This window comes from Colias eurytheme, chromosome 3 (genome assembly GCF_061535395.1).
Source record: "Colias eurytheme isolate Ceu_HAF_F1 chromosome 3, ilColEury1 Martin Lab GWU primary, whole genome shotgun sequence".
NCBI lineage: Eukaryota > Metazoa > Arthropoda > Insecta > Lepidoptera > Pieridae > Colias > Colias eurytheme.
The window spans coordinates 241290-269216 of NC_142982.1; the positions used below are offsets into that span (position 1 = coordinate 241290).

The 27927-nt window shown below is 35.4% G+C and overlaps 2 protein-coding genes across 3 annotated transcripts; one reads left to right on the forward strand and one right to left on the reverse strand.

Moving 5' to 3' along the window:
• The first annotated feature begins 81 nt into the window (after positions 1 to 81).
• Positions 82 to 26102, forward strand: LOC149909264 (cytochrome b5-like). Its single transcript, XM_090118771.1, has 5 exons — positions 82 to 354; positions 10351 to 10439; positions 11465 to 11575; positions 21697 to 23416; positions 25475 to 26102. The coding sequence occupies exons 1-4, from the start codon at positions 235 to 237 to the stop codon at positions 21770 to 21772; spliced, it is 396 nt and encodes a 131-aa protein (XP_089974897.1). The 5' UTR covers positions 82 to 234; the 3' UTR covers positions 21773 to 23416; positions 25475 to 26102.
• Positions 26096 to 27588, reverse strand: LOC149909265 (apoptosis regulatory protein Siva-like). Of its 2 annotated transcripts, none has more exons than XM_090118761.1 (4): positions 27265 to 27588; positions 27045 to 27190; positions 26675 to 26820; positions 26096 to 26523 (listed from the first exon to the last, which is right to left on the reverse strand). In XM_090118761.1, exons 1-4 carry the CDS (start codon positions 27371 to 27373, stop codon positions 26484 to 26486), a joined length of 441 nt encoding a protein of 146 aa, XP_089974887.1. In that variant the 5' UTR covers positions 27374 to 27588; the 3' UTR covers positions 26096 to 26483. The 2 variants fall into 2 exon arrangements, with proteins under 2 accessions (XP_089974887.1, XP_089974881.1); XM_090118755.1 differs by having other exon boundaries at positions 27036 to 27190.
• Positions 27589 to 27927: the final 339 nt, after the last annotated feature.

A 27927-nucleotide genomic window follows, 5' to 3' on the forward strand; every position in this document is an offset into this window, starting at 1 on the left:
ACGTGGTTCGTCAACTGAGTTCGTCAATTATTGTCACTTGACAGTTACAACTTACAAAACTCGCTGTCAAGCAAAACTCGAGTGTCAGTGTCAGTACAAAATTTCTACCGTGAATCGCCGTCGATTTGTGGCTCGTGAAATTGAGATTTATTGTTAATCATCACTCTTCAGAGAGAACTTGTCCTAGTGGTAACGTGTAATAAATTCGTATAAACTTAAATACCATCTTTAAAAATGGAAGAAGAAAATGTAAAATTATTTACCCGCGAAGAGCTGAAGTGTCGGAATAGTCGCGAAGATTGCATACTTATAATCCACAACGGTGTTTACGACGTCACTCAGTTTTTAGAAGAGGTATGTACCAATCATGTGAATACAAATACTAGTTCCGTCGTTAAACATTGCATTGGGGTCAAGTTAACCTTAGTTTAAATTAGGTTATAAACGTAGACCGTATCACGTTTGTAAAACAACAAAGAGCCTGAACTTATTTGAAACGAATTATCGTAGTATTAAAGAAATAAAATGTTAGAAACCCCTACAATTATAAGAAATGTGAAAGTTTGAATCAATTATTGAAATACTATTTCTCCATGTTATTGTCTGCGGGTGACACCGCGGGGCACAGCGTATATTAATTTATGAAAATCATAAAATATTCTAAAAAATAAATGCATATTCGAATGTTAGACTTTGAACATTGCTGATACATAATATTAAATTCCGGTTTTATTATTTATTAACATATAAATTACTAATGCTGTAGGTATAAATATATATTTTATTTAAGAACATGAAGATACTGAATTTGAGTAAATAATGTGAATTTTTTTTCCTCATAATATCTATGAAATTTTTGGACAGATTAGGCAAAGTTTTATTTTCGCAGCTGATATAGGTATGTCTACTTTATTAGAAGAAATTGTTATGCTACAGGCTTCCTTATTCATCTCATTCCTGCAATTATATTTTTATGTACATATTTGTCACAGCTGAAAATCTGTAATAATAAAAGAGTTATGGTTTCTTTGAGTTTCAGTAAAAGGTAGCAGTTTCCAATAGCTAGCCAATATTACAATTATTACTCAATAGGTACCATTTAAAAATGGTGATAACATTGGCCATCCGCAAGATGTAGAATGTGTCTCTTTAAATTTATTTATTTATTTTATTTATTTATTTATTTATTTACACACACACACATAGAACTAACTATCATTACAGGTTAACATAATTCGACAGAGTTCTTTTATAAATTAAGAAAAACAAATATATATCATAAAAATATAAAAATAAACACGTTGTAACACAATAATAGCCTATTTAAGCCTCAATAATTTATAAACTTAACATTTCTGCTGATAGCATAATATATTTAGTAGTACCTTTGAAAATTCGCTCAAACTACAAGAAAACATATCTATTATATTGTGCAATTCGTTAATTGTACGAAATGCACAAGTAAGAGGCGATTTGGCTAATAGATTAGTTCTTTCTCTTTCTCAAAATATATGTTGTATTTAAATTGCAATATCTCAGTAATGGTAACTCTTCAGAAATAAATCACGACAACCATTTTTGGCTTTATAAGAAAAATCTCAATTTTCGACCTAAATTTGACCCCTAATTACAAGTAAGTAGTTTGACCCCTAATTACAAGTGCAACAAGTGCACACACAGGATTGATCGGATTTTGAAAACTTTATTTTTTTTATGGTACACCACAGCAACCAACATTTGACATTATTATTATTTGACCATTATTTTAATGATAATTTGACTGGATTATATAAATGGCCATGTCTAGTTACCATACAATTTTGTTTTAGTTCATTTAATCTATTAATAAATATTAAATAGTATGTGTTCAAAAATTTGATCCATTCAATTTTCATATAAACTCAAACTCAAAACTCAAACTCAAACATTTATTTATTCAATTAGACTTCTTCCAGAAGCACTTTTGAATCGTCATTACATTCTTTAAATTTACCACCGATTCGGAAAGCAGTATCTATGGAGAAGAACCGGCAAGAAACTCCATAGTTGCTCTTTTAAAGTCATGTCCATATACAATATAATTTTACATTACATGTTACTTACATCTAACTACATAATATTATATATTATCATAATATGCCAAAGAACTGTCCTGTTATTCTTACGCGACAACCCTCCATGGATTTTCATCTTCCATATATTCCTTAATGCTGTAGTAGGCTCTCTGAACTAATACATTTTTTAAATAAGTTTTAAATTTAACACTACTAAACTCTTTAATATTATGAGGAATTCTATTGTAAAAACGTATACCTTGGCCCATAAATGAATTTTTAACTTTAGCTAACCTATAAAATGGCATTTCAATTTTATTTCTATTCCTTGTGCCATAACAGTGTCTATCTCCTACTTTTGTGTGTAAGTCCGCGTTTTTGTGTACATGTAAAACATTATTAAATATATACTGTGATGGTACAGTGAGGATACCAATATTCTTAAAGAGATCTCTTAGTGAGTCCCGAGCACGTAAATTATATATAGAGCGTATGGCTCTTTTCTGTAATATAAATATAGTTTCTATATCTGCAGCCCTGCCCCATAGTAGAATTCCATAGGACATAATGCTATGAAAGTAACTAAAATAAACCAATCTAGCCGTATCTTCATCGGTGAGATGCCTTATTCTTCGAACTGCATATGCAGCTGAGCTGAGCTTAGCAGCGGTGGTGGCAACATGGGTCCCCCATTGTAGCTTCTCATCTAGTGTCAAACCAAGAAAAACAGTAGACTCGACAGGGTATAATGCCTCCCCGTTTAAAATGATATCCCTTTTGACCTTTTTTACATTTGGAAGGATAAACTCTACACAATTTGTTTTTTTTGCATTCAATAATAAATTATTAGCATTAAACCAATTAGATATGCGTAAAAGAGCAGAGTTTACTTCGTCAACATTTGTGTCATATCTATCCACATTAAATATTAATGAGGTATCATCTGCAAACAGTACTATTTCACACATATCCTGCAAATAATAAGGTAGGTCATTAATATACACTAAGAACAAAAACGGTCCTAAGATAGATCCCTGCGGAACACCAATGTTAATCGGCGCACCGCAAGATTTCTCTCCATTAACAACAACGGTCTGTACCCTGTTCTGAAGATATGAAGCTATGAGGTCCTGAGATAAACCTTTGATACCATAAAAATTTAGTTTCCGTAATAGAGTGGAATGTTCTACACAGTCGAAAGCCTTAGAAAGGTCGCAGAATATCCCCAAAGCATTCTTTGAATTTTCCCATGCTTTATATATATGTGACAAAAGAGCTATTCCAGCATCAGTGGTAGAGCGCCCCCTTGTAAAACCAAACTGTTTGGCGTGCAGTAAACCATTTGAAACAAAATGACTACATAATTGGTTTAAAATCAATTTCTCGAAGACTTTGCTCAAAGTTGGTAAAATAGAAATAGGCCTATAGTTATTACAGTCTTCTTGGTCACCGCTTTTGAATAAAGGAATAACTTTACTAAACTTTAATAAATCAGGGAATATACCACAGTCACAACATTGATTAAATATAAACGCTAAATGGTTGGCAATGTTTTCTATAATATTATTTACTAAATTCACAGACATTCCCCAGAGATCACATGTTTTTTTTAAGTTTAATGTTTTAAAAGTTTTAACAATTTCATCTGCAGTCACATGTCGCAATTCAAATAATACATTACACTCCGCAACATGGTCCCTCAAATAGGACTCCGCAAGCACTGATGATGAATTTAATTTTTTAGTAATACTAACAGGGACACTACTAAAGAAATCTTCAAAAGCAAGCGCAACATCAGCACTTTTGTCAATTACCCTGCCAGCATTTACAAGTTTTATGGTACTATTTGTCCGGCTTTTGCCCATTTCACCATTAATAATTGTCCAAACAGTTTTAACTTTGTTATCAGAGTTGCGTATTTTATCTCTGACATATAGACACTTGGCAGTGAAACAAACTTTTTTAAAAGTTTTTGAATAATTTCTAACATAATTATGGAATGACAAGTCTTTGTTATATTGCTTCATGCCATATAACTCATATAGAATGTTCCTGCATCTGTGTATACTAGGTGTTGCCCATTGACTAAATGGTAAATCCTTGGTGATACTTAAAGATTTAACTTTAAATATTTTTTTAAACTCATTATGAACTAAATTAAAAAGATTTGTAAACATTTCACAAGGATTATTATAAAAGGATTGATCATTCAGGTTAGGCAGTTTATTATTAATATTATCTCTAAATTTATCAATGCCTTTTTTAGTTATAGGCCTAACATTAATTCTTTTAAACTTAGGTATGCAATCCCATTCCAAAACTACTTTCTGGCCACAGTGATCTGAAGTCAGTATATTGAGGATATTTTTTTCTAGACAGTTGCAATCACAGTATATATTACAACGGGTCACCATGAAATTTGACTTTGATTGCAAAGCATTAAATTTCCTAGTTTAGGTCGTAATTAGACGGAAAAAAAATATATGGCATGAAAAACTTTGCTTTTGTGCTTAGAAGACTGATTGAAGGAAATTTTTAAAAATCTCGGATTTTAATTTTTTATTGAAAATAAAACTATTGAAATAAAAATGTTTATTATTTTTATTAAGTTTTACTATCAAATTAGCTTACAGAGAAGTAGAAAATAACTTAAAAGTGCACACTTTTACTTTTTCTTTTATGTTCATAGCTACTTTCTCTCTATAAACCCCAAATATAGTCGCCCATCATGTTTTCATTGTATTGGCCTTGATAGCGTTGTACAAAATTCATGATGTCCTGATGGAAACGTTCTCTTTGCTCTTCGGAATAGGCTCCCATATTGTTTTTAAATTTATCCAAATGAGCATGCAGCATATGTACTTTTAATGACATCCTGCAGCCCATGGCCTTAAAATTTGTAATTGGAATTTGCCTTTCCTTCCAAACACCTTTTACAATATCTACAAGCAACATGTGGAGCCCATGGCTTATCTTGATTCCGTACAGGACAGTCAAAATATGCTTCATAGGCTTCACAGAGAACGTGAGATGTCTTTAGTTCATATTTCACGTCTCGAACTTTAATAAATTGACCACATATAAAACAAAATGCATCAGCATCGTATTTGCACTTTCGTGACGACATTTTAAGTTATTCTGGGCTTGTAAATAATACCTGATGGTTGTTTATCACTCGGGTGCCATCTAGCGGCACAGTGTAAACGTTAATATCCCACTCTCACCGCGCGGTCTTTTTAAAAATATTAAAATCAATTAAAATTTATGAAAAATTTGAAAAATTAGTATTATTATTATAACTATCACAAAAGCAAACTTTATACCGAAAGAAGGTATTTTCTTTTCGTTTTTGTGTATAACTAACTGGAAAATAATAGTATAAACTTTAGGACAAAGAACGAAAATTTTTTTGTTGAGTCGTGTTATCAATACAAGTTGCAGAAGTAGGTGTAATTCGTGTGGGTTCATCAAAAACTTTATACAGATTAAATGAGTGAAACAAATTAACTATTCGTGTTGCCGTCTGTGTGTGTGAAAGTAAATCAATATTAAAATCACCACATACTATTACCTTCTTTTTACTCCTGCCTAAACGCTTTAATGTTTCTTCCATGACTGTCTCAAACATATTATAGTCGCTGGAAGGAGGTCTGTATACGCAAACAATAATATAACGCTCAAGCTCAACACAGGACAGTTCAATGGTGCGTTCTACAGAAAGACTTACAATGTCAGTTCGTTCTTTGCATTTAACACTATTGTGTACAAAAATAAGAGAACCTCCATGAATAGCATGTGCCCTATAGTATATACTTTTTAATTTATAATTATCAATATTTAATAACAACTGACATTGTTTAAGCCAATGTTCTGTTACACAAAATATTTTTATACTATTATGATTTAAAAATAATTCTATTTCTAATAATTTGCTAGCCAAGCCTTGAATATTTTGATGTACAATATTTTGATGTATAAACCTTGTATAAACCTTGAATATTTTGATGTATAAACTAAACACAGGTCTTGTTCTAAACTCAGAAGTCACATAATTTTAAATAAATAAATAAACCTATTTTGTAATTAAATAAAACTAATGGTTTCATTGCATTAGCATATATTATTAGATTAATCACTTTGAACTTTAACTAGATCAGTATTCTACTAAGTAAGTATTATATATTCATTATTGTAATTGTGTCATAACAAATACTTGTTTTTGTGTCATCTATAATAATATTATACTGTAAACCCTTTGCTTTTATAAATATAAAGTTTCTAATTAAAGCTAATGTCATAGAATTTAAATATATATTTTTATTATTAGGTCAAAGATAGAGGTTTCAACTGTCAAGTAAATAAGTTTTTATATGATAAATTGTTAAACTAATACTGCATGCAGCATTTCTTTCTCAATTCTACAATTAAGGATCCAAGTCCTAATAAACAAATGTGAGTATAAACAATGTAATCTATGCTAATATAATAAAGCTGAAAAATGTGTTTGTTTGTTTGAACATGCTTATCTCAGGAACTATTGGTCCGATTTGACTAGTAGTTTCCGATTTATCAAGGAAGGCTATAGACTATATATCATCATGCTAAGACCAACAGGAGCAGAGCCACACAGGTGAAACCGCAGAGCGCAGCTAGTAGAAAGACAATGTTGCTTACAAAATAGGGTGGATGTACCACTAGTTGACCATTTAAGCGGTTTTATCTTTAGCTATATATAAAAAACGGCTTATTTGTTTTACGTTCAATGTTATTTTTGGGACACAGATAATTGAATACTCACTGCAACTATTGTTCTTAGTATCAATTTGATAACCTTTAAAGGTTTTATGAAAACTACTCTGAAAGTTACTTCTGATAAAAGTACCATTACCTGACCACTGATCACCAATATCTGACCATCATTACTCTAAAAGTTGACCATTTTCAAAATGAATCAAATGTCCTTTTTCGAACATTAGTTTTGTTTAATAAATAAAAAAAGTCTGTAGTTTTTTTATTAAATGTTATATTCTATCAATAAAAGCCAAAAGGATCTCTACGCCAACTTCAGTCTCCAATGTAGATTGCATGACAGGCGCAACTTTTCTAGTTTCGTGGTCCATACATCTCATAAAGTCTATTGCAGAAATGTTAAATGGATAAATTCCACACTTGGCAAAACCATTTTTTACTACAGTTGTCGTGTCGTTTTAATAGATGATGTTGCTATACAAAAAAAACAATAAACTATCATCTGGGGCTGCCGTATTTTCTTAATTGGCGCGTATATTTGAATTGCGGTCATGTATTGGCGCTTGGTCAGCTAGTGGTACACTGACCCTATATGTTGTATTTAAAATTTGTTTATAATTAGGACCCAACTTCCCTATTTTGTGCTTCAGAAAATTACAAATTCTTCTTTCCATTACCAAATAACGTATATTTCCTCATATTATGTTCATTAACTCATTATTATTCTAATGTGTATGTATTTTATGATTCCTTGTACATGATTATAAAATAGTTAAACAGGATGGATTTTTAAGACACCTCAGTATGGGCAGGTACCTTAACATTTTCTTAGAAACATTTTCCTGTAGCTATTATGCTTCAGGAAAATGTTCCTAGGAGATCATCATAACTTTTAAAATATTCTGAACTGCATTCACAAATATTGAAAAAAATTGGTTGTCTGTAAAGTTGGTTTACTGACGATAGTTGAACATGACAATGGCCTATTGTGCTTCTTTGTCGCTCCTTCCGCGCTCTCGCTTGCACTTCAAGCCTACATGGAACGCCTCAGAGCGAGGTAACGCCGCATGAGTCATGTTTTTTCGTGCGTGCAGCCGGCTATCGAATTATAAGACGTTGTCACGTCAAAAAAAAATTAAGGTCCACAAAACAAAAATTCTAAAATACCGAAAAAATATTGTAAATTGTCAATCCTATTTCATTTATTTTGTAGCAATTTTTAAGTAAATCTGTAAATAACTTCCTGCCAAAGTAAAGGAAAAAGGATCTATATCCACTGAACATATTCCGTTATGATAAAATTTTATATGAAAATGAGGAAAAGTGTCTTTAATCCTCATAAATAATTCATAACACGCACATTATTATATTCCGTGTTTAATAAGTCGGTATGCAGGAATAAAGGCATCTTTAGAATGCTCGCTAGGAATTTCATTAGAGCGCGTCTGACGGCATCTATTTACCCCATTATATTGACCCACCCTATCGCCATTCGCCACCCATCGCGTCGCTTTTCAAATAAATTGACGGTACGTGTTTTGCGTGGTTGAATGTATTTAGAAGACACTATAAACGCAACAACATCAATTTATCTGTAGGAGCGAGGGCGTGCGAGTATTACTCCCATAAAAATCCTAAATTAGCAACCCTTTTATTTTACGTAGGTGATGGTAAAAAATATTAAAAAATTGCGTAACTTCAACTCTTATGATAAATGTAGAAGATGTAATTATGTACATAGTTTTTAATTGACACAGATTTTTCACACAATACAAATGTAAAAATGTGGATGAGTTGTAAATAGGGTCTTGATTGAGTCTTCAATTTGTATTAGGTAACAATGCTTGCAATAACCGAGACATGATTTCATCAAGGTCTATACTTGGACACACTTGATTGACCGTTTGTGACTGCCACCCTTGTTATCAAATATAAATGATTTATATCACGGTTCTAAGATATAATACTTTCTGTTATGAATCGGGAATATCTGCAATTGTGATGACCAGATCCTTCTGGTCTGAAATGTAATGGTGATAACTGATTGAGGATATTATTAAGAAAATAAACAGACACGAGCTTAGCTTAAAATCAATTTAAGGACGTTAAAATTAAAAAAAAAAGACTGAATGTAACTACGCCTGAACTAATAGATATATTTGAATAAGCATGAATTACCTAAGTACCTTCCTATATTAATTTGGTGTGCGAATGGATAGGTACATATAAACGTATCTATTCAATATTATTTCTGACATCACGAAAATTTAATTATATTGATAAGAGCACTCGCGTAGGCCATTTCAAGTACTTAATATCGAATTCGACAGTCATCGTGATAATGGCTGAATATAAAAGGGTTAAGGCAAAAATAATAAACTTTGTACCTATATTTTAATATTTCCTTCATCTCGCTCTGTGTTACGCAATAGTGACGATACTTCTGGGCAGTTTAAAAGTCAGTCAAGCCAACAATAAATCGATTTGAATTTAGCTTGATCTTCATCAAGGTAAACCGTAAAAGATTGGTATCAAAAAAGTAAAACTATATCTTTCATTTTCAACCTACAAGTAGATCGTACTCACATGTAGACTGTAGAGGCATTCAGTACATTGACGAAATAGGTATTTAATATGTTTACTAAGACTATATATTAAAATTGAATAAGAATAAAATAAAATTGTGTACTTACTTAAGGTTGGGGTCAAACTTTGAACTCGACCTCCATTATGATTTATCCTCCAAGGCCGGGCTGACGAACAGATAAAAACTACTATTCAATAAGAAGCGAGTTACAGCTTTTAGCGTTGACATGAGAGGAGCGGATTGCAAAATTTCCATTAATTTTGTATATAAGTTAATGTATTCATCATTATGAGCCCATAATATTCCCACTAGTGGGACACGTCGCACGGGCCTTCAATAAGCGTAAATGGAATAAAATTTACAAATTACTATAGTTATTAAATTCTATGTTAATTTATAGATCCTCTGTAAAATTCTAGTACCTGTGGTCGTCAAGAACTTTTACGCCAAAAATAGATAAATTACGGAAATAAGTAATGTGTTAATATTACGAAATGCAAAATCGCTTGCGCGTATCGATGTGAACATGGACGATATTTCCCTAAACGTAAAACTCATTTCAATGAAATATTTCTTTCGTTCTTTTAATATAATTTATTATCTCATATTGATGACCTATAAAAGTGAAAATATGAATTTAATATTATCTTCTATTCGTCTTAACGACATACTAGTGACCTACTTAACCTAAATTTTTTAGGCCCATAAATATAGTTTACATCTATTTTTTGTATCAATGTAACCAATAAAAAATATCTAATCAAAAAAGTAAACCAGAATATGTAAATAAATCGTTATACCACATATCACAGACTTTGGATGTCCCATGTTCCTACTACCAAATCATATTATCGCTCCAATTCCGCCCCGATGATGTTCGAGTAACAAACTTGACCTACTTCTAAACCCATAGTATGTTAAACTAAGATTAGCTCAAACAACGAATGGTTATCTCTACAGCACCCTGGTGGTTTGGAGGTGCTCATGGAGCTGGCCGGCAAGGAAGCCACCGAGCCCTTCGAAGACGTCAGCCACAGTTCTGATGCAAGGTATGAAAAGAAACGTCATTGAATGCAGATAATTTTAGCATTTTTATGTAAATTAGTTGCGCGTACATTCGTCACTTCGCGCTAATTAACGACGCACATATTTGTCCGAATTCGTAAATAATGATGACAATGACAACGTAATTTTTGATTCGGTCATCTTCATTGCTTATTTGAAGGTGGCCTTGGTTTTTTGTTTTGGTGATAATATTCATAAGTATTTTTCAAACTTATTTGGTGTTACCAACTCACATTTTTATTTCTCTTTGTAACAAACGCTAGGTTCTGGTTTCGATTCCCGTTCTTTGAAAAGTATACGACAACATTCAATGTTGATGTTGAGAAACAAATAGTGGTAGAGATAGGCGACCAGTTGCAGAAAAAGATGCATTTGCTATTGTAAAATGCACCTGCCAGTTGCCGCAGTTTCTCATTTGGAAACCATTTCTCCATTAGATAATGTAAATACCTCTTTTAGAATCGGATTGTTATGTATACTTTAAATATTTTGAAGGAAACGATAGCTAGTGTAAAAAATTAAATAATTAACTTCATTCGATCATATAACACGAGTACGGCACGGTTCACGATCGGCAGATAAGAGTGAATCAACATGTGACGCTCGTATGTTACAGCAATTACACTTTGTTACGTAACAATGTTATAGATCAATTGTATTAAATGTCACTCACACAGCTTGACCGGTTGTATCTATGCTAATAAGTAATTAATTCTAAAAAAGTTTGTATGTTTGGATGTAGGTCGTAGATATTGATAATTTCTGAAACTGGTGGGCCGATTTTAAGTCTTCATTTTTGAAAAACACCTTTTGTCATCAGTATTTACTAAAATATATAAACAGTATGCGTAAACAGGAAAACTTAATAGCGCATACGAAACCGCGGTCGTCATCTTATCTGTAATGGGTATCAATTACCTGCCATATTATATGTATGTATTTCAGCATGAAGTCTAGGATTTCAAATGTATAAGTGCATGCTCAATTTATATATTATTATTCCGAACAGAGCGTTGATGAAGAAATACAAAATCGGCGAGCTGGTTGAGGCGGACCGCACGCAGACCAAGGCGGCCTTCTCGCCGCAGTGGAGCAACGACCAGCCGCAAGAGCAGGGCAAGTGCGTAATCGCGTAGACCTCTAAACTCATATATCTAGCCCTTAGAAAACCACACAAGATTTAGATCGTAGTCACAGACTCTCACCGGGTTTCATTTCGTATCGTGTCTGTTTTGCAATTGTGTAGCTTTAGTCATTTAACAATTAAGTAGGTGCTTCCAAAACATTGTCACAAATAACATAGATGTAGTTCGTTATAGTTACCATTTTATAGTGTGATTCTTAAATGTATATTTGTGATTTAAGCTATCTTTGTATACCCAATATTGTAGGCTTCGGTACTTATGTGCACACTTTACGATCCTTTTTCCTTTTAAAGAACAGTGAACACGTCCTTTCTCGACGAACGTAGATTAACGAATGAAGATCTGATTTTAATGCGAATCTTCCGAGTACCCGCACTCATTTAAGATCTGCAACATATATTACCAGTGCATCTGGTGATTTCTACGATCATTCCACTTGTATAGTACCAGCACTACCTAGCTAGCTAGCACTAGCACATGGTTCTGTGTATATTTATTTGCTCATTAAGTACTTAAACGAGACCAAAAACTATAAAAACTTGTGATTTTTCAAGATCTGTTATTTAAGCTTTTTATATGTATATTTTGTAACCTTATTGGAATGGATTTATTTTTATATTAAGTATATTATATTCTATTTATTTAAGACATTTATGGAAAATAGCTTCCTCATTATTGTGTCCTGTGATAATATCGCTAATCTCATCGAGTGAAGGCCGAAAAAGTTAAAAAGTCTGCAGAAAAGTTCGAGCGACTTTTGCGTCCTTTTATTTATCCATCTCTTGCCCAGTCAAAGGGAATAAATATAACACTTGTTAATGCCTACATAATGATTAAAGTGCTCCCATTTTTTCCCCTATCCAGTGTTCTCCCCATAGCAATTGATAACATATAACACTATAAACAAATTCATTATTTTACTTCTGACCTTAATGCATAAAAGGACCTGCTTTCATCATATTCATTATTTTTGGAATATGTAAAAAGATTTTTTTTTCTATTGAATAGGTCCATTAAACCCAGACATAACTTTACGGTCTTCGCCACACCGACAACTTATTTATATTTTATATAGTTTAAAGTAGAATAATACATTGCGGTTATTTATTTATGTAATCCACGGTGCTTCCTTTGTGTACCTAATGTATGGTTAAGTATGTTTGTAATTGTTCTCGAATAAAGCGTATATTTAAATATGCGGTTTGTTATTTCCATTCTGTTTCCTCTATTAACACAGATCCATGTGCTTGTGTGTGTGTAATATCAAATATGTATCAGTGATCGGTCTGCCCATGCTCATACTTTGGGCATATGTTTGGAAGTTATGAGAACCAAAAGTGAAGCTTTATGATCCTTACAAGAATAAACCTTTACGTAACGATAAATCTGCAGAACACACACAGTATTCTTTGTCAAGGCTGTCGCATAAGTCATGGCAGTGAAACTATATTTGTTGCATAATTTAATCAACAGCTAATACAACTTAACGACAATAATATGCTTAATGAAATGTCATTAAGAAAACACTTAAATGCTATCTTTTATATTTATGGGCATAATTATCGTAAAAATAACTACATAATTCAATTCATTTCATGCCTTAAATATTATAGTAGAACAGCAACCAATTCGATGGAATTGAAATAAATTTTATTATTTCTACTTACTTTGAGAAATGAATAAACCTTTATCAAAAGTATTGTTTTTAACACAAGATAGATCAAAGGTAGGACTCGAAATAAGAGTATCGATTCAAAAATTATTCATAGATAATAAATATAATCTTAGTTTAAATTCCACCTGACACTTAGCTGCATTCTGCAGACTAGAATAACTAACAGAACAAAATATGTAAACTAAATAAAAAAAATACAATGTACAAATTCCTCATTCAGAATCTTACTAGGTACTTAGATATTACACATATTTTAAGATAATTCAAAAACGATATGGTCATTCTAAAAACCTCAAGATTGCTAGGTACTTCTTAAATTAAAACTGCACCTACTCGCTATTATTTTTCTTATATTATTTGTCTTAGGGTCATCATGTCTTTGAAAAATTATTGAATAGGTAGGTACATATCTGAAAAAGAATAACCTAAGGAAAATTATAAAATATAATCCTCTATTGATACTTTTTCCTGATTAGCTCCTGATCTGATTAGCTGATGATCTTGGACAAGTGGACTTATTTTGAAGTACTCGATCATTTCATGCTTTGATATTTTATTAGGTCCAAAGTTCTTAACTGTTTAATGAATGACGTTTCCATGCCAAATATTAGCTAGTCACGGCTAAGTAAATAGTAAAAAATTTGACTTGATCACTGTTTACTTTGAATGGCGATTTTAAAACGAAATATTGAACGAATAGTGCTGCTGTAATGGACCGGAGAAATATACACTGGCACTCACAAAATTTCTGCAAAAATAAAGTATTCCTTAATATAAGTTTCATGCCAGTTAGAACCTTCTCAATTATAAATAGTCGTCCTATAGGCGATATATGGATATTTTCAATTATGTACTAACTATAATAATATTACAAACAGTCAATGATTTACCTACATTCGTATTACAAAAATGTTATACCTAGAAGGGGTCTTCAAATTGGATTGCAGTTGTTACTTGTTATACCGAGGTAAATACTAAAATAACAACCATTAGTATGAGATAGGGCAGCTAATTTCAATTTATTCTTCGCTTAGAACATGAATATTTAGATTACTAGATTTCCGCCCGCGGCTTCGCCCGCGTTTTCAAAGGAAAACCCGCATAGTTCCCGTCCCCCTGGGATTTCCGGGATAAAACCTATCCTATGTGTTAATCCAACTTACCCTCTATATGTGTGCTAAATTTCATTGTTATCTGTTCAGAAGTATTTGCGTGAAAGAGTAATGAACAGACACACACACATCCTCACAAACTTTTGCATAATTATAATACATATTAGTAGAAATAAAATTACTAGTAACAATAATCTAAATATTGTTACCGGTTTATGGTAATTTTTATTACTTAAATATTGATACTGTACGGGCTACCCGTACTTGGATAAAGCTTAGAGCGATAAAATGTAAATGTGTAGGTAGGTGTAACAATTAAGAATACTATTCGCCACGTTTTTTCCAATAAGTATTAACTTTGAACAAAAATTATTGAAAAATATACACGTTAAGAGAATGTTTCTTATTTATGGCTGGCGTCCACTAGGCGGATCGGGCCGGGCCGCATCGCAACGCAAAAATACGCCGGCCTATGTTTTGTATGAAACATCGTCCATTAGCGACGGATCGGGCCGGGGCGGGCCGCAACGCATTGGCGGATATCGCTTCGCAGGCGGATTTCTGCCGGCGGTGCGCTGCGGCCCGGCCCGCCCCGACCCGTCTAGTGGACGCAGGCAGGCGGATGTGAGCGGCGAGCGTCTGTAACACCTTGGCCACGGACACCGGCTGCGCGACCGACGGCGCGACGGGCGGCGCGGCAATTCGCGCGGCGCGGTAAGCACGCCACGGGCAGTTGCGTTCGCCGCCGCGACCAGTGTAGACGAGGAGACGAGATGGCTTTATCAAAGTTAGCTCGACGTTGTTTGGAGAGTAGCAGCTTTTTTGCTCAAGATTTAATGTTTGGAAGATATACTTAGTGGAGTACACGAATTAAATAGAAATCGTGTTACAGACGGAGAATTCCACCAAAAATATGAAAAATATAGGCATGATGAAAAATTATGTTGCGGGTGGCTAGACTTCCAAATAGCTGGTCTAGCTAGAATTTCTGCAATAAAAGCTTCCGTCTCCATTTTCGCGAAAAAAAACCAAACTATTTTAAATTAAGTTCGCTCCGGGAGTAGTCGCCGCGTCTGCCGCTCGACTCCGTGGCCTGCGCCGTAATAACTCATACATTTGTTTCGATCGCTAGTCGTGCCGCGCGATTCGCTCGGGGAAATTCGCCGGTCGTCTCGCTGGTCGCCGCTGCGCGTGGCATGCCCAGTACATTTCCATACATTTGATTCATTCGCAAGACGCGCCGCTGGTCGCGCCGCGCGAATTTTCGCTATAGCGAATTGTCCGTGGCCAGCACGTTAGATAAAATCCGCCTAGGCGGTCCGCCGCGCCCCGTACAGGTGGACGCAGGAGCAAACAGCGCGTCCATTAGAGACGGCCCGTTGCGATGCGGCCCGGCCCGATCCGCCTGTAATGGACGCCTAGCATAGGTAGATATGTATTGTGCAAATTTTATTTATACAATGGTGATAAATATAAATTTATAAATGATCATAATTCAATATTCATACGTAATCGAAATACATACGTATTATAAATTTTTACTGCACCTGTAATGGCAGGTGGCCATGGCCTTCCGCCTTCGCGATGTAAGCCTAGACACAGGTGTCACCGTCAAGTGTAATCGCGATTATAGTGGCTGGAGGTAACAAGATTATTGTGCACGCGTTTATAATATAAACAAAATTTAACTTTAAAATATTGCTTTACCTTATTTGGAAAGTGAAATGAAAAACTTCCGGCACTCGAGCTATTCAAAAATATTCTAGATTTATCTAAATAATATTTTTTTCTGTTGTTGCCCTTCTACTTGTTATTTGTTAAGTAAGTATTTGAATTTAGTTGAAAGACAAATATATTCTCAATAGTCTGAATGAGAACACTGTCTTTGTAGTAAATATAAAATTATTTCAAGCAATCGTATATAATATAGGTACAGGAAAACTAACAATTGAAGAAATTAAAAAAAGAAAATATTCGGTGACAACCACTGCAATGTAGTCTGCATGCATTCACATTTATTTAAGAATAATATTGATATTGTTGTTTACAATTTAGTTATCTAGTTGCTTTACTTGGTATTTTAAAATAGAAAAGAGTCCAATAACCAGTTAGTAACAGTACTTACCAATATGCCCAAATATGCTTTTCATTTTTCAATGTGTTGGAACTTGGAGGCCAATTATTTTCGAAGTGGTACATCTGTACGGCGAATATTAATAAATCAATAATATTCGAGACGTAGAACACTTCCGACAAGGTCACATTGTTTATTTTGGTCGTCTTGTCCATTTCCTAAAATAAAAAATAACATGAATTTATCATGTCATCGAGCGGTTCAAGGGAACGGCTTCCACTGCGGAAGTCAACTGTAGCGAATAACTTACATTCTTATGAAATGCTGATATGTAATTCATTATTCCACCGGCTAGCAGCTAGTGTATTTAAAACCACCAAGGTATCATTTGTAATAAATAATTGTTATAGTTAGATGTAATGTCACCTGATATTGTTATTATCACCTGATGTTGTAACATGATGCAATAAATAAATTGATACCCAGTAGTATCATATCGTGATTCGTGAGCTACAATAAAATTATCACTACCATCACTTTATATTATACTAGCTTCCGCCCGCGACTCCGTCCGCGCGGAAAAATTAAGAAAAAATAAGATTTTTTTTCTACGTATTTTTCCGGGATAAAAAGTATCCTATTTTATGCCTAGGATAATAAGGTATAATTGTACCAAGTTTCATCGAAATCGAACCGTTAGTTTTCACGTGATGCCTTTTTTTTTTTTTTTTTTTTATGTCAGAGCAAGCAAAGGGGCAGGTGGGTCACCTGATGGTAAGTGGTCACCACCGCCCATAAACACTTGCAACACTAAGTGTTGCAGGTGCTTTGCCGGCCTTTTAAGGACAAATAAGCTCTTTTCTTGAAGGCCCCAATGTCGTAGTTGTTCGGAAACACCGCAGGTGGCAAATTGTTCCACAGTTTCACCGTACGCGGAAGGAAGTTGCGGGTGAAGCGGACAGTGGTGGAGCGCCAACCATCCAGATGGTGCGGATGGAACAGATTTTTACGGCGTGTTGTCCGGTGGTGGAACTGTGCGGCTGGTAGTAGATGGAACAATTCCTCAGAGCACTCCCCATAGTAGATTCTGTACAGTATACAGAGAGACGCAACGTCTCTTCGCACTGACAGAGGATCGAGCCTATCGGAAAGCCTACGGTCATCGACAATTCGAGCTGCTCGACGTTGGATGCGGTCAAGAGGAAGGAGTTGGTACTGTGGAGCTCCGGCCCAGAGATGAGAACAGTACTCCATATGCGGTCGCACCTGAGCCTTGTACAGCTGAAGTCGGTGGGCCGGCTTGAAGTACTGTCTCGATCTACTGAGCACACCAAGCTTTTTCGAGGCTAATTTAGCCTTCGCTTCCAAATGACTGCGGAATTGAACGTCACTCGAGATTTCAACTCCGAGGATTCCGATTTTCGGCGATATACTAAGGGGAGTACTCTTAAACCGAGGTTCTACGACAAATGGGGTCTTTTTAGCGGTGAACGCGCAAACCTGTGTCTTTTGGGGATTGAACTCGACAAGATTAAGTTCGCCCCAATCCGAGACTTCTTGAAGAGAAGACTCGACTTCAGACACAAGTTTGTTTCGGCTCTCATTAAGGCTTTCCTTTGAAGTGTTTGCACGGCCGGGATAAAGAGCATCCCCCGTACTGTCGTCCGCATAGCAATGAATGTTGCTGATTTGTAACAAATCATTGATATGCAGAAGAAACAGTGTAGGAGATAGCACGCAGCCTTGTGGGACACCAGCATTCACATGAAGAGGCTTAGAGCAAGAACCGTCGATAACGACCTTTATGCTCCTCTCTTCCAGGAAGCTGGCAACCCAATCGCATAACTTCGCAGGAAGTCCGAAAGATGGTAATTTCGCTAGAAGTGCCCTGTGCCAGACCCGATCGAAGGCTTTCGCTACATCCAAACTTACAGCCAATGCCTCCCCTTTACTCTCAACCGCCTCCGCCCATCTGTGAGTGAGGTACACCAAAAGATCACCAGTCGAGCGACCACTACGGAAACCGTATTGCCGGTCGCTTAACAGCTGGTTCTCCTCCAGGTACCTCATGAGCTGGCAGTTAATAATGGATTCCATTATTTTGGAGAGTAAAGAAGTGATGGCGATCGGTCTGTAGTTAGACGGATTTGAGCGATCGCCTTTTTTAGGGATTGGGTGGACAAGAGCAGTCTTCCACGAATTCGGAACAATGCCTTTGGCGTAAGAGAGCCGAAAAAGACGCGTTACAACCGGTGCCAACTCAGGAGCACATGTCCTAAGCACAATAGGGGAGACTCCATCCGGCCCTGTCGACTTATGGATGTCAAGGGAAAAGAGAGCATTTCGAACGGCACGTTGTGTGAAACGTATATCCGCCATTGAATGGTTGCACCGCGGGATGGTCGGCGGTGTCTTTCCCCTGTCATCAAGAGTCGAGTTCCTAGCAAAGAGAGCGCCCAAGAGTTCGGCTTTCTCTTTAGCGGAATGGGCCAGAGAGTCTTCGTCCTTGTGCAAAGGTGGAAAGGATGAACGACAGAAGTTACCTTGGATGGCCTTGGCGAGGGACCAAAACGCCCGTGTTCCCGAAGGAAGTCGCGTTAGTCTATCGCCAAGTGCACCAATGTAACTAGATTTAGCCCTAGCGATTTCTCTCTTGTAGGATCTGGAGGCAGAGTTGTACTTCTTCCTGATGAGACCAACGCTTGGATCGCGACATGCCGTTGCTGCAACCCAGGCTTGAAAAAGTTCCTGTTTCTGACGAGATGCCATGTTACAGGAACGTCCAAACCAAGGCTTAGATCTACCACCAACGGGCACAACAGAGTATGGCACAAATAGTTCCATACCCTGCAGTACCACGTCAGTGATAGACTCAGCACAAGCGTTGGGATCCTCCGAGGAGAAGCAAACAGGCCCCCATGGGTAGGAAGCGAAAAAACCACGCATTCCGTCCCAGTCTGCCGACTTATAGTGCCACACACGGCGTCGAGCTGCAGGTGTCTGCTGTTTCGAGCCCATGAGTGGCACCATACTCCGTATCAGGCAATGGTCTGATGACCCCAGTGGGGCCACGACGGAGACCTGATAGTTCTCGGGATGTGTGGTCAGCAGAAGATCCAAAAGAGAGGGAGTATGGCCCTCCACATCCGGTATTCGCGTAGGCGATGAGACCAGCTGTGTTAGGCCATAGGCTAGAGCAAAATCGTGTACAGTTCGTCCCGCGTGGTCAGTTGTACGCGACCCGAGCCATTCAACGTGGTGGGCATTGAAATCGCCTAAAACCACGAGCTCTGCAGAAGGGAACTGTACAAGCAAAGTGTCGATCATCTCTTGGATGTGCTCAAATAATCGGTCGGTACCAGTATTCCCGCTGTGGGATCTGTACAGGCAAGCATAGATGCGAGGGTGGTCACCGCAGTCAATATGCAGCCAGATAATAGACAGATCCTCACCTTCAAGGGTGCCAAGACGTCGACAACAGATATCCTCCCTAACGTATGCGCATACCCCGGCACGCGGTGCGAAAGTATGCTCCAGCTTAAAACCAGGGTATGTGAGATAAGATACGTCGGCCGGAGTTGATATCTGAGTCTCAGTCAGGAAGAGCAAGGCCGGCTTAGCCGTCTCAAGATGGTAGTGGACGGCGTTTAAGTTAGTGTGCAGCCCCCGTATGTTACAAAAGTCCACCGTGAGAGTGGAGGGGGGTGATTTTTTTTGCTTGCTCTGCGAACCCCTTGGCACATGACCGAGCGGAATTATGCCCGCCCCAGAATACGACGGGCTGCCGCAGCGCAGGCGCTGCGGGAGGGATTCTCCTGCACCGCAGGTGCCGGTACCCTCCTGGGGTATTCTGCCTAATAATGCCGCGTTCATATTTGGGGGTTGTTGTTTTTGGGCCTCCGGACCCCTCACTCACCGTACGAAACGCGGTGGCATACTGTTAATATGCCACCACTTCACGCCGGTTTCCTGTGAGGGTGTGGTAACTTCCCCGGTGCGAGCTTGACCCATTTCGTGCCGAAGCAGTGCTCGACTCCCACTAAAATTTACATGCTATGCCTTCACAAATAAAAATTTTTTAAATCACATATTTGGGTTTGGTATCGATCCAGTAACACCCCTTGCTATTTATTTTTGCAATATTTTCAATGTACAGAATTGACCCTTCTACAGATTTATTATATGTATAGATTTACGGGCATAATAGACACACTAGTCACTACTCACTACCAATACACATGCTTGTATAGATTTTAAAAGGAAGGTACAGTGTACACGTGTTCGACATTCTCAAAGTACCCGCAACAATATAGAAACAGAATAACAATTATATTACTTACTAAAATTGTCAGTATTGTATTGTTATGTATCTTGAGTCTTGACATAGTAATACTAGAGTCTAGAATTAAAACAGAGGTCTAATCCTGATTTATATGCATATTTCATTTATTTATTAAAAAAATATAATACGCACAATAGATCATAATCTTGTTACTTTAATACATGAAAGAGCATCAGACACCTCAGACTTAGAAAAGGTTTTAAACTTAAACGAGATTAAAGTATAGAAGAAAATAGAAATAGGTTTAAATCTCGTTGTCGCGTTTGTTTTTGTAACTTACCTACTTCATTTTCTAATCTAAGTGAACCTTGTACTAAACAAATACCTATGTATTTTTGAAGTGAAGTAGCAATACCGTCACGTCAGCGTCATGTAGTAAGGCGACGATTTTGGCACAGTATTACAGTATTATTTCCTACAGTAAGGAGTTCAATGTAGATTTATATCCGTAAACGGAACAGTTTGTGCGCGCCATAATAGGATATGTAAGTACTTATGTTAAAATTATTACACAAAAAATTCGACTGCGTCGTCCTTTCGCGCTAGGTAATGCAAACTAAGCGTGTTTGCCTTACGCGGCCCGCGTCGCCCGACCCCCCGCCAGTTCCTCTCCGTTTCTCTGCAAAAGTACATTCGTTTCCGTACTGTATAGATATTGTAATACTGTGATTTTGGTATATATGTATTTAAATATTGCCTGAGAAGTTTCACTTCTGACTCGTGTGCTCGGCACACCCGCTCTTATTTATTTGTTAACAACGGATCGATTTGTTTGTAAATGAAAACCGAGACAATAGAAAAATTGTAAACAAAGAAAATTATCATAATACATTGCTGCAGGTGTAGGAGATATTTGTAATATTGAATGCTAATCCACAACCCGAATGTTTCAGCTCATGGAGTTCCTGGGCGATCCCCCTGCTGCTGGGCGTGGCGGCCACCGTGCTGTACCGGTACCTCTTCTTGTAGTCACCACTCGACCCCGCTCCATACAACACATGAGTACACGCATGTACCAGTGCACACTTATGTATGGACTCGATCCTCTGTGAGGATCAACTAGGTTTAGTTACTAAATGAAGTTCATAGTGAAATGGTAATTCGATTGACAATCTTTGCCACGTTGCTATGGTTACGCGCAAACATACCTAAAAGTAACCGTTGTGCGGTTTTCAATATTTGCCACTTTTTACTTTCCTATCATGCTATCTCTTTTACACGCACTGTATGTACAGATTGTTATTTCATTTTGTATAGCTAAATTTGAGATCTATTCCAAAGTACTAAGGACTATTGTCTAATGGGACAAATTACAAATACCTATATAAGTGCTGAATGTTAACTGTAATTATGTGTAGGTAGTACATAATATTATATTTTATATTATGTGCTATGACCGTTTACAAAACAAATTCATAACATTTTGCGATGATCTATAGATATATTTAATGTGAGTGACTTAGGCAATAATGTTTGTAGTGTGCAGAGTAGGACGGCAATATTATCAGAATATCGATGCATTCTTTAGTAAGTAGGAAACTATGATATTTTTGTCACCTTCATTCTTTGTGTATGAAATATAAATATAGCTATTCACGCTTTACAGATGTAAGTCAAATGTGACACAATGTAGTCGTAACGTCAATGGGCCGAAATAAAGCTAAAGAATGAAAAAACGTTGATGGGTGAGAGATAACTACGATTTAAACTTTGTGTTGTATAATTTATTAGTTATATGACTGCAGGAAAATTGACATGAAAAGTAAAGTCTTAAATATGTAATTCTAGTTTTGTATAATTTGAAAAATAATGCTAAGTTTTTTGCTATGTATTCTGCAAATTTTATAGCTTTATGGTCTCTAAGCAAATGACTAATGAAGATTGTTATTAAATTTAACCCTTAATTGTTATAAAATTGTTACTTTGGTGTGTTTGTAGCTAAGCATTTGCAAAATAATAGATTTCTTTCACTAACTATGTATATTGTTTACGTCCGTAATATTATACATTTACGGTCTTTTAAGTTGAAAGGTATAGGAATTAAAAGTTTTAAAACAAATTAGTTCATAGACGAAATGTGGCTATGATACTTGATTTAATGAATCTGTAACATACTATATTTATTTTAAGAGAAAATAATTTAATTAAGTCCACATTGGTAGAAATTATCTATTGTTTTTATTTCCGCTTATAGCATACATACCATAAATGACTGATATTTAATATTTAAAATAAGTACATTACCTGTTAACATTTTCAATACCATACATAAGACCATATCTGTTTTTTTCTGAAACGTCCCAATGAAATTTTATGAAATAGTAATAATAATAAAACACAAAGCATTGTATTTTCCGCGCAAATAAAGAATCGAAATACAAATTATGGCGCCTAGCATGCCTTCTCACTTGTGCTTTGGCAAGTGAACGCGTGCTATCTTGTTCATTGTAATGAGCATGAGCGTTACCTTTATAATATTTATGTTGTGTTTGTATGTTTCTGTCATTTTTAAGGGTTTCGTACTGTAAAAAGGGACCCTTATTGAGTTATTTATTGGAAAAGGTTGTAAAATGGGAAAGAGAGCTTGAAAATGGTGAGCATAAATGATTTAGGGTTAGACTACAAGCCCGCATAGGACAAAAATATGGGTCAAATGAACCACCAGGGGACATATCTAGAACGATAGCAGAGCAAAAAATAATAAGATTCATCACTATGCCGTCACTTGTAAGCTGTCCAACTGAGTGCAGATGAGAATTGAAAAGTACAGGTAGACTCGGTAAATTTTGGTCATATATTTTTGTACGGCATTCTTAACCATCGATAGATCCATTAAAAATAATAAGAAACCGCTCAGTGCCGTACAAAAATGGTGGTCCACCAAGTCGGAATTTTTATTTAATTTCCGAGAGTTACCGGGGGTAAATTTGGTCATTTGACCATGTACGGCATCTGTGTCATACTATTGCTATACTGCTTTTAATCCATTATTCCGCAACGCCGTACAAAAATTATGGGGACAAGGGGAAAAAATCGAGAGTTGTAATCCCCTCTCTTTCCCCACTCCAGGGGGTCATTTGACACAACACGAAATAAATTTATTTTTAAAGTATTTTATGCATAGATAACATTTTTTCATGTGCCGTACATTTTCGTTGGTTCAAAGGGGAAAAATCTGAAAAAGAAAAAAATCCATATAACGAAATGTTTGCTTTATATTTTTATAATAAAATATAAATATACATTAATATTAAGAAGCTCGAGGTGGTTAATTATCACCTTGGAAAGTCGGAGTCAGGTGGAATGGACTCCGTTAAATTGATGAACTAATAAAAAAACTATGAACGAAAAGATGTGAATTATATGCAATCAGTCAATGAATACAGGTAAAGTCACAAGCAAATGCTAGTAATATATACATATTCAAAATGTACAAGTAAAGCGCTTTCAAATGATACCAAACACTGCATATTTATCTTAACTTTATTTTTTTACTCTGTATGTTTTGTCCGCTAGAGGGCGCCACATTAGATTTTGTGAAACCCCATATAGCCTTTAGCTAGCTGGTCGCTGGTTATCCAGTGAACAATTCAGACGCTTCTAATGATATGTCATTTGTCGAATTCTGATAAGTAGTTTAGAAGTTACGAGGGAATAGATGAACATACATACATGACCTGTAAACAACCATAACCCTCCTTTTGCTTTGCCGTAGTTGGGTAAAAATATGTTAATGCCGTACTGTATCAAATGGCCATAAAGCACCCTTAAAATTGTAGCTTTCGTCGCTTTCATCAGCCTAAAAGATGTGGTCTGCACAAAAATGTACGGCATCGTTTTTTCCTAATTTATCTATGTTAATACTATTTAAAACAACGGATAAAGTGTAGAAAACTATTATATTTCATTAATCTACGATGTTTAAACTTTAACAAAATTTCTGGTTTTGCATTTCTCTATAACTTTTTTTAGAACGGTTTCTTTTGAACGGCAATACTATACAACAATTGAATTTTACAATATCATGTTAAAAAAAAAGTTCCCGTACAGGGTCAAATGACCTTACAGCTCTTTATATCAAGAATTCGATGAAATTAAGATGATTATTGGTATACATTTAAAAGAACAATTATTTTTTGACGGCATTGCTTTTAATAGTACTTTTGAGTGCTAGATAATGTTTTGGAACCGAAGCCGTACTTAGTCAAATGACCCCCTGGAGTGGGGAAAGAGAGGGGATTGCAACTCTCGATTTTTTCCCCTTGTCCCCATGATTTTTGTACGGCGTTGCGGAATAATGGATTAAAAGCAGTATAGCAATAGTATGACACAGATGCCGTACATGGTCAAATGACCAAATTTACCCCCGGTAACTCTCGGAAATTAAATAAAAATTCCGACTTGGTGGACCACCATTTTTGTACGGCACTGAGCGGTTTCTTATTATTTTTAATGGATCTATCGATGGTTAAGAATGCCGTACAAAAATATATGACCAAAATTTACCGAGTCTACCTGTACTTTTCAATTCTCATCTGCACTCAGTTGGACAGCTTACAAGTGACGGCATAGTGATGAATCTTATTATTTTTTGCTCTGCTATCGTTCTAGATGTGTCCCCTGGTGGTTCATTTGACCCATATTTTTGTCCTATGCGGGCTTGTAGTCTAGGTAGTTAGGTGCTACAATTCTTCTGCTAAAGTGCATTTATTCTAAGTGTAAGTGCTTAAACATAAAGGTTTGAAGCGAATTACCAGTTGATGGTATTTGACGGAGACAATTTGAAAAATTGACTTTAATATTGACAAAATCTCGGTCGTTATCTGAATGTTTTGATTAAATATTGTTTATGATTACATTATTAAATAAGGAAAGATGGCTATACCTTGTATTTGGAGTTTAATATAAAGTTCTTTTTTTTAATTCTATGTAACTAAGTAATTTCAAGTGGTTTATGTGTAATTTTTTTCACTTTTGTATTCTTTATACTTATATGATTTTTTTACGTATTGCTTCTGTACTAAATTTCAGAATTATGTTTACACAATTGGAAAATGGAAATAACTTTGAATCTTAAATTTTTATCCAAATCTGTTATTTATTAGTGGAAGGCCCATGCTATAATAATATATAGGTAGATAAAGGTATATTATGTATTTTCTATACTATAGATATATATTATAATAATAAAGTGTAGTAAAATGCCTTCTAATATTTCTTAAGGTCATAGATTTGCTATCAATTAAATTTGGGTTTGTTTGAATTATTTTCAATATTTAAATAAAATGATACTTGTGGATGTAACTTGTTTTATTTCATTTTAAATTATATTCCTATATTTTATAATGCACATTAGTTTATACATACATACATAGTCAACAATTAGACAAAAATATTAGAACATGAAACTTAAAAACATTAAATTAAATTATTTAAAAGTAGAAGTTCCCGCCTCAAACACAACTTTACAACATGTTATTTAGAACAAAAATATAATCTCACTTCACAACATCATCTTATACATAATATCAGCTAGTATTGGACACTGACCCCTATTCATTAGCTATTATAATAAAAACCCTGTGACTAAATCCACACATATGAAACCCTATATCACTATCTTGGGAAACATTGTCCTTTTTCTCCCACATGTTCTTACAAGTACATTTAAATCAATGTTTCAGCCATAGCAAGACACACATACTTCTGTTCCTTCAGCCCTGAAAAATATTTTAAATCATTTGTAAATTTTTAATATTATAATTTTTAAGAATGCTATAAAACAAAAATCAAATTGTAAAGAATTGATTACTTATAATTTTATTTGTTAAACAACAAACCATTCCACTCAATATGAGTGTAGATACATACTCAAATATAGAACATCTTGCACAGTACACATGACCGCAGCGCGTGCACGGCCGCTCACAGCGCGCACACAGGGCTGCCTCGCAATATGCACATTTATCTGTTGTGCCCTCCCCACATGCACATGAAAGGGATGCAGCAACCTTCACCTGAAATGTAGTGATGTGGTTAAAAATATTATTCATTTGATTTTCATTTCATTACAGATTTATCTACTCTAACAATATAAATTACAAGATAAAGAAATTCTTGTTTTTTTAATCAAAACAAAATTAACTTAATAAGTCTTTATTCATGTATTTTATGCATTTGTAAAAATTTGATCTCCAGGAAAATAACACTTTAGTTTATTAACTATACTTACATCATTTACCATTTCACCAGAATGCAAGAGTGTCCCATCAGCAGACAAGAACAGTTGTTTGAGACCATCTTTCTTGGTGTTGACCTCCACTTCTACTTTGTTGTTATCTTGCTGGGCTTTCTTGGCACCCTTAAATAATATATCCAGCGTTTTTTCTGTAAATAATTATTGAGGGTAGTTAGTACACTTTTAACCGAAATTATAAAAGAAAATGTTGAAAGAGACTTACTGTAAACTTTTTCAAGCCTTTCGTTATTATTATTAAATTGTTTTAATCCAACGTGAATTTTTCTTTGCTGCACAAAGTCTTCAATGAAGGGATTCGCTCTCTTTGCCATTTCCGAAAGCAGAATTCTTAATTCTTATAAGATTTTTAGAAAATATATTTTTTACCAGTTTTTAAATTTTAGCAGACATTACAGACTTTTGTACTCTACCCGAAATATTGACTCTCTTATGTTTGTTTGTTTGTAAAATTATTATCAAAATTTGTGTGGTTCGCTTGGTCGTGGCTTGGTCAACAAAATTAACTCAAAACAATAATTGAATTATTGATGACTGTGGTTTATATCGAATTATTGATGACAAAACGATGACAAATTTGAGTTTTGACAACTATTGACATTGAAACCAGGAAAATAATGACATTGACATAGGTTTATGACAGTTAATTTTATAACAGCCATCTCAGAGGAATAACAGCCATGGACACACAGGACAAAACAAAGATGAACTGTGGATGAATTAAAATCGGATATAAATTATAATTAATGAAATGAGATATTTAGGTGTTTTTTAGTTCTTCGCTCACGTACTATATACAGGAACAAAATATGCAAATTGCAACAGGGAGGTACACGTAAACTTCATACGCAAAGAAATGCAATGCATC

What these genes read in the sequence shown, in the direction of transcription:
- LOC149909264 (XM_090118771.1), top strand. Translation starts at nt 235, where the DNA reads ATGGAAGAAGAAAATGTAAAATTATTTACCCGCGAAGAGCTGAAGTGT. An exon ending in TCACTCAGTTTTTAGAAGAG is followed by an intron (nt 355 to 10,350) that starts GTATGTACCAAT and finishes TTATCTCTACAG; the next exon opens with CACCCTGGTGGTTTGGAGGT. An exon ending in CAGCCGCAAGAGCAGGGCAA is followed by an intron (nt 11,576 to 21,696) that starts GTGCGTAATCGC and finishes CGAATGTTTCAG; the next exon opens with CTCATGGAGTTCCTGGGCGA.
- LOC149909265 (XM_090118755.1), bottom strand. Translation starts at nt 27,373, where the DNA reads ATGGCAAAGAGAGCGAATCCCTTCATTGAAGACTTTGTGCAGCAAAGA. An exon ending in AAGGCTTGAAAAAGTTTACA is followed by an intron (nt 27,191 to 27,264) that starts GTAAGTCTCTTT and finishes AATTATTTACAG; the next exon opens with AAAAAACGCTGGATATATTA. An exon ending in GCAAGATGTTCTATATTTGA is followed by an intron (nt 26,524 to 26,674) that starts GTATGTATCTAC and finishes AATATTTTTCAG; the next exon opens with GGCTGAAGGAACAGAAGTAT.